Raw genomic sequence first — 4,681 nt, forward strand, 5'->3', positions numbered from 1 at the left:
ATAGAGAATCACGTGTCATGCTTTCAATGTGGCTTTTTTCTGTATGTCATTCCCCTCTAGAAATAACAGGTGCAAAATCCTAGTAAACCTAGCCAGAAGACTGATAAGAGTGATATTGAACTAAAAAAAGATTAGCATTGAGAGGGAGAGTCTCATGTCTGTTGTCATGGTGACATCTGCTGAAAGGCCCCAGTGGGCTTTAGTCTTTCCTGTTTATTATTTTCTATACAATAGAAATAGAACACATTTGATAAAATTGACTCTTGGCAAAAACATAAAAAAAAAAAAAAATGGGAGAAGTCAGAAGCAGATTTGAACAAAGAAAAGCTGGAAATAAAAACTATTCCCTATCCATTTGCCCTGTGCCAGAAGTAGAATTGTATAATTCAGTATCTTATTCATGATGGTCAGAAATGGATGGGCATGATTCCCTGCTCCTCTACAAAGTCAATGCCTTTTCATTGAAAACATGTAAAATTACCTAATGAAGTTGTTTCAGCAAGCTTGCCCATCTTACACGTTTTCCATATTGAAATCGCTGATGTGTGTTAGGGAGGCACATAGGGGGGTGGCGACCTGTATGAGGTCATGTTCTTGGGGCGCGAGCCTTTTCCCTCTACGGGAACAGTAAATGGAGGTGGGGGCTGGTAAGGAGGTGCATTAGGATCATCATCATCTTGATAAACAGAATAATCCACCAGCAGATCCTGGTCAAGCAGTGTACTGTGGAGCCCCGTCATGTTGGGGTACTCTGGAGGGGGGAGTGGGGGCTTTTCCTCTTGAAGTATAAGAGGAATGCTCGAGGATGGTGGTGATTTAGAATCATCCAACTCATCTGCAAATATTATAGGGACACCTTTCTTAATGAAAGTGGCCTGCTCCTCTATGGTCATCTTCCCTTTGCGCTTCTTGCGGTAGCACACCATAGCAATAATCCCAGCTATGAGCAGCAACGCTGCTACCACGACAGCTGGAATGACGGTGTGCAGGTAAACGTCATCACTGCTCCGGTGGCCCGTCCCAGGCGAAGGCGAAGCTGTTGGAAGAACCGGAATTGGTACTTCTCCCGGTGGGATGAACGTGTAGCTCTGACATTTATTTGTACCACGAATAGAGATGCTAATTGGTTTGAATTCAGGCTCCATGGCTTTGACAAAGGCCGGTTTAGGCGTCCCTCGGGGATCAGCGATCCTGTTACTCAGAGCTGTGATCTGGTCCTTTGGACAAGGACTTTGCTGGAGACTATTGTTGGTCCATTCCACCACAATTGAACCACTAGTAATATTAGTCAGCGTTACTGTGCTACCGTTGCGATCACCAAGGGCATAAGCCAATTTTTTGGTAAACAGAATCTTTTTACGGATATCATTGCTTAAAGTCTTGGGGTCACCATGAAAACGAGCAGCAAACACAACTGATGGTTTGTTATTAGTAGACCAACGATTGACTTGGACTTCAAACGCATCCATGATGCTCTTCCCACCTTTATCTGTAACCAACATGAAGTATTCATGTGTCCCCTCGTGCTTCTCCTCAGGAAGGCCATACAACAGCTGGATGGTGCTGTTGAACTGAATCCACGACGTGTCATTCACTGCTTCTTTGGGAGTCTTCTTTAAAGTTAAACGCAGCTTATCCGTTGTACCATCCTCTCTGTCAAAGAATGTGTCAGGAGGAATCTTAACCTCAAAGTACGTGCCAACCCATGCATTGACCTGATCAATGGCATTGCGAATCTCTGGCACTTGATTGAAATCTGGAATCGATGAGACCGTAGTGGTGCGTTTAGGTGGTTTAGGTGGTTTAGCTGTGGTGGACTTGGGTTCCCGGGGAGCTGGAGTGGAGGTTTTAGTTTTCTTGGGTTTCCTTGTGGCAGACGGTCTGGGTCTTTTGGTGGTGCTTGGCGTTGTTGGCAAAGCAGTGGCCTCCACAATTGTAGGCCGGGTCATGGTTGGCTGAATAGGGATGCTGCTTGTAGTCCCCAATACTCTTGTGGGTTGGGGAGGTCCAAAGACCGGTGTGTGGGCAATCTGATCCCTGACCCTCAAAGTGGGCTTCACCGGAAGAGGCAAAGGGCCTCGGACAGGGGGAGCAGAGTTGTCTGTTGCTGGAGCAATAGAGGGTGAAGTTGGAGTGGGAACAACACGTACTGGGGGCTCCGGCTGACTAGTTGGAGGAAGCAGTGAAGGCAATGGAGTAGGAGTATTGTGCAACTGTCGCCTGACCCGTTTCATACCATGTGGCTTTTTGTTGACAATGTGCCAGCCAACTACTGGGTATCCTAGCCTAACTGACATGGTCCCATCCTTTGCTGAGAATTGTACACTGCTAATATCAGGGATACTGGCCTGGTCAAGGGCGCAACCAAGTTTCCATGACAGCAAGGCCCCATTCTCCACAACCTTCTTGGCATTTCCTGGTCCAGCCATGAATGCAGACATGTCAAATAAACGGTTGTTGACCACAGGAACTACCCTCATGTGCTCCAGGCGGACATGCGAGAATTTTCTCATATTGCCAAGTAACATGACTCTTTGTTCAGCAAACATCTTTGCCAAATCAGCATCCAAGATGACGGTGAGGACAGTGATGGGCTCCTCAGAGACACAGGTGAAAGGCTGGATGCCACTGACATCAGACTGCACCGTGTACAGGGATGACTCTGTGTCTGCCCGTTCTTCTGGGTACACCTCAATAGAAAAGACCGTACTGGAAAGAACTTGGTTGCCAGTCTTATCATTCATGTCTTCTACTGACACCAGGATATGATGCACACCTTTATCCCGCTCCAATGCCAAGCCTCTCAGAATGCAGTCGTCTTTGTCCCAATACAGCCAGGAGGGTAGAGCCTCCTTTCCCATCTCAGTGAGCTACAGATGGAAAGAGATAAACTCCATTACTTTACGAGTACTTCTAAGACACAAATTAAGTCCAAAAAGAAAAAAGTCACAACTTCTCATTAAGTGAAATGACAAATGTTAAGTCACCATTTTCTAAAATTGCTTAGTCTGATGAAGAATTAAGGGAAGTATCTAGAAATAATTTAGCAATTCAAAACAGGCACACAAATTAACATACATACAACCTTTTATTATAAATATTTGATACTTGCTCTGTTGGCAGAGGCATAAAAGCTTTCACTGTGTCTTCAAGTCCCACCCTTTCCTATTCCATTCATTCTATCAAATTTCATCAAACTTAAGTAGGAAGCAGCATGAGCATTTATTCAGAACTATGTGAGTCATCAACATTCACTTTGAGTCATTATTGTTTGACAGTGACATCATTCTGCATCACCACTTGGGCCAATAGTCCCACCCCATTAATAAATCAAATCACAGCAAATGGCACAACAGTCAGTTTCAACAGCCAATCAAAGAGTAGTCAAAACAATAGAACAAAGAAAACAAGGTCGTGTCATGTTTTAAAAACGTCCCTTCCTAAAGAATGACAATTTCTCATTACTCAATGCACATACATTCACCTAAATAAATGAGAATTCTCTAATATTATCTAACTATCACATTGCCGCAGTAAAGAGAGCTTTTTCAGAAGTAAATCATAAACCCAATTTATACCTGGTACAATCTGTACTCAGCTGTCAGAATTGTATTCACAATGAACATCGAGAGGAGCAGACTATGCTTTATCCGAGACTTTCAAACTAAAATCCTTGAATTAGTACTCATAAAATACAGGGACCGTCTCTTCAAAAGAAAGAAAAAGGGGAAGAAGGGGATCACAAGTCCATCAATACACTTCCTGTTATGTTTTTTCCACATTTCCCAAACACAAAAGCTTCCCTCAATTCCCTAAATTACTCTAATATAAATATTATTAAAATGATTACATAATTTACATGCAATTATTTATGAATACCAACAGTCATTTTGCTTTAAGGGGGATTCAATGTTACATATCAAATATTGCTCACCTAGTTAACACTGGGCTTTATTTCAATCCTGAATTATTCCTGTTATGTTTAATGTTCAGTATACTTACATGGAGACTACAGGATTCATTGGCATGCCCTGGTGGAACCTTTATTTGGAATGCTTGGCCCACGATTGCTGAAGAGTCAGGGATAACACCATGCGCTCCCCTGCTCTTTGCAGAGCAATCTGGGAGAGTTGCAGGCGGCCCTTCACCAATTGAAGATGCTGCAGCTCGCAGCTCAGAGAGAGCAGATGACTGCATGGATGCCTCTAGTTCCACAGATATCATCTCCACCGCTGTCTCTTGTTGTTCTGGTACAGCGCCTTGGACTATGGCCATTAGAAGGCCCATTACCAGAGGAATAGTCCTGCACGAAAGAAACCTGCTCCTCCGGGCATGCCCACAGCTCATATCTCTCCGTTTATAGTGCATAGCAATAGGCCTTCGGGCTGCCTGTGAACAACTTAAGAGGCCACATGCACTGAAGTCAATCTGATGATATGCTTGTGGGTCAGACTCCCTAGCTACTGGCTATGCTCACAGATCCGGTGCTTTCTCTACGCTTTCCTCTGTGATCCATGAGGAGATCCTTGGCAGCCTGTTAGACAGCCATGTCAGCCAGCTGTGAAAAGAAAAATAAATGTGTCACAAATTTACAAATGGTTCAAAGTTAAAAAACATGAAAGAATAATTCATGCTTGTACAGCGATCAATCAATCTACACACCTATCATTTAATTGACATA

At 43.8% G+C, this 4,681-nt stretch overlaps 1 protein-coding gene across 1 annotated transcript; it reads right to left on the reverse strand.

Annotated features, from left to right (window-relative positions):
* Nucleotides 1–548: 548 nt before the first annotated feature.
* On the reverse strand, nt 549–4,414 carry LOC137908039 (dystroglycan 1-like). Its single transcript, XM_068752400.1, is given in 3 exon segments — nt 549–2,870; nt 4,003–4,387; nt 4,389–4,414. Coding segments are annotated over 3 exon segments (2,733 nt in total).
* Nucleotides 4,415–4,681: the final 267 nt, after the last annotated feature.

This window comes from Brachionichthys hirsutus, chromosome 2 (genome assembly GCF_040956055.1).
Source record: "Brachionichthys hirsutus isolate HB-005 chromosome 2, CSIRO-AGI_Bhir_v1, whole genome shotgun sequence".
Classification (NCBI taxonomy): Eukaryota; Metazoa; Chordata; class Actinopteri; order Lophiiformes; family Brachionichthyidae; genus Brachionichthys; species Brachionichthys hirsutus.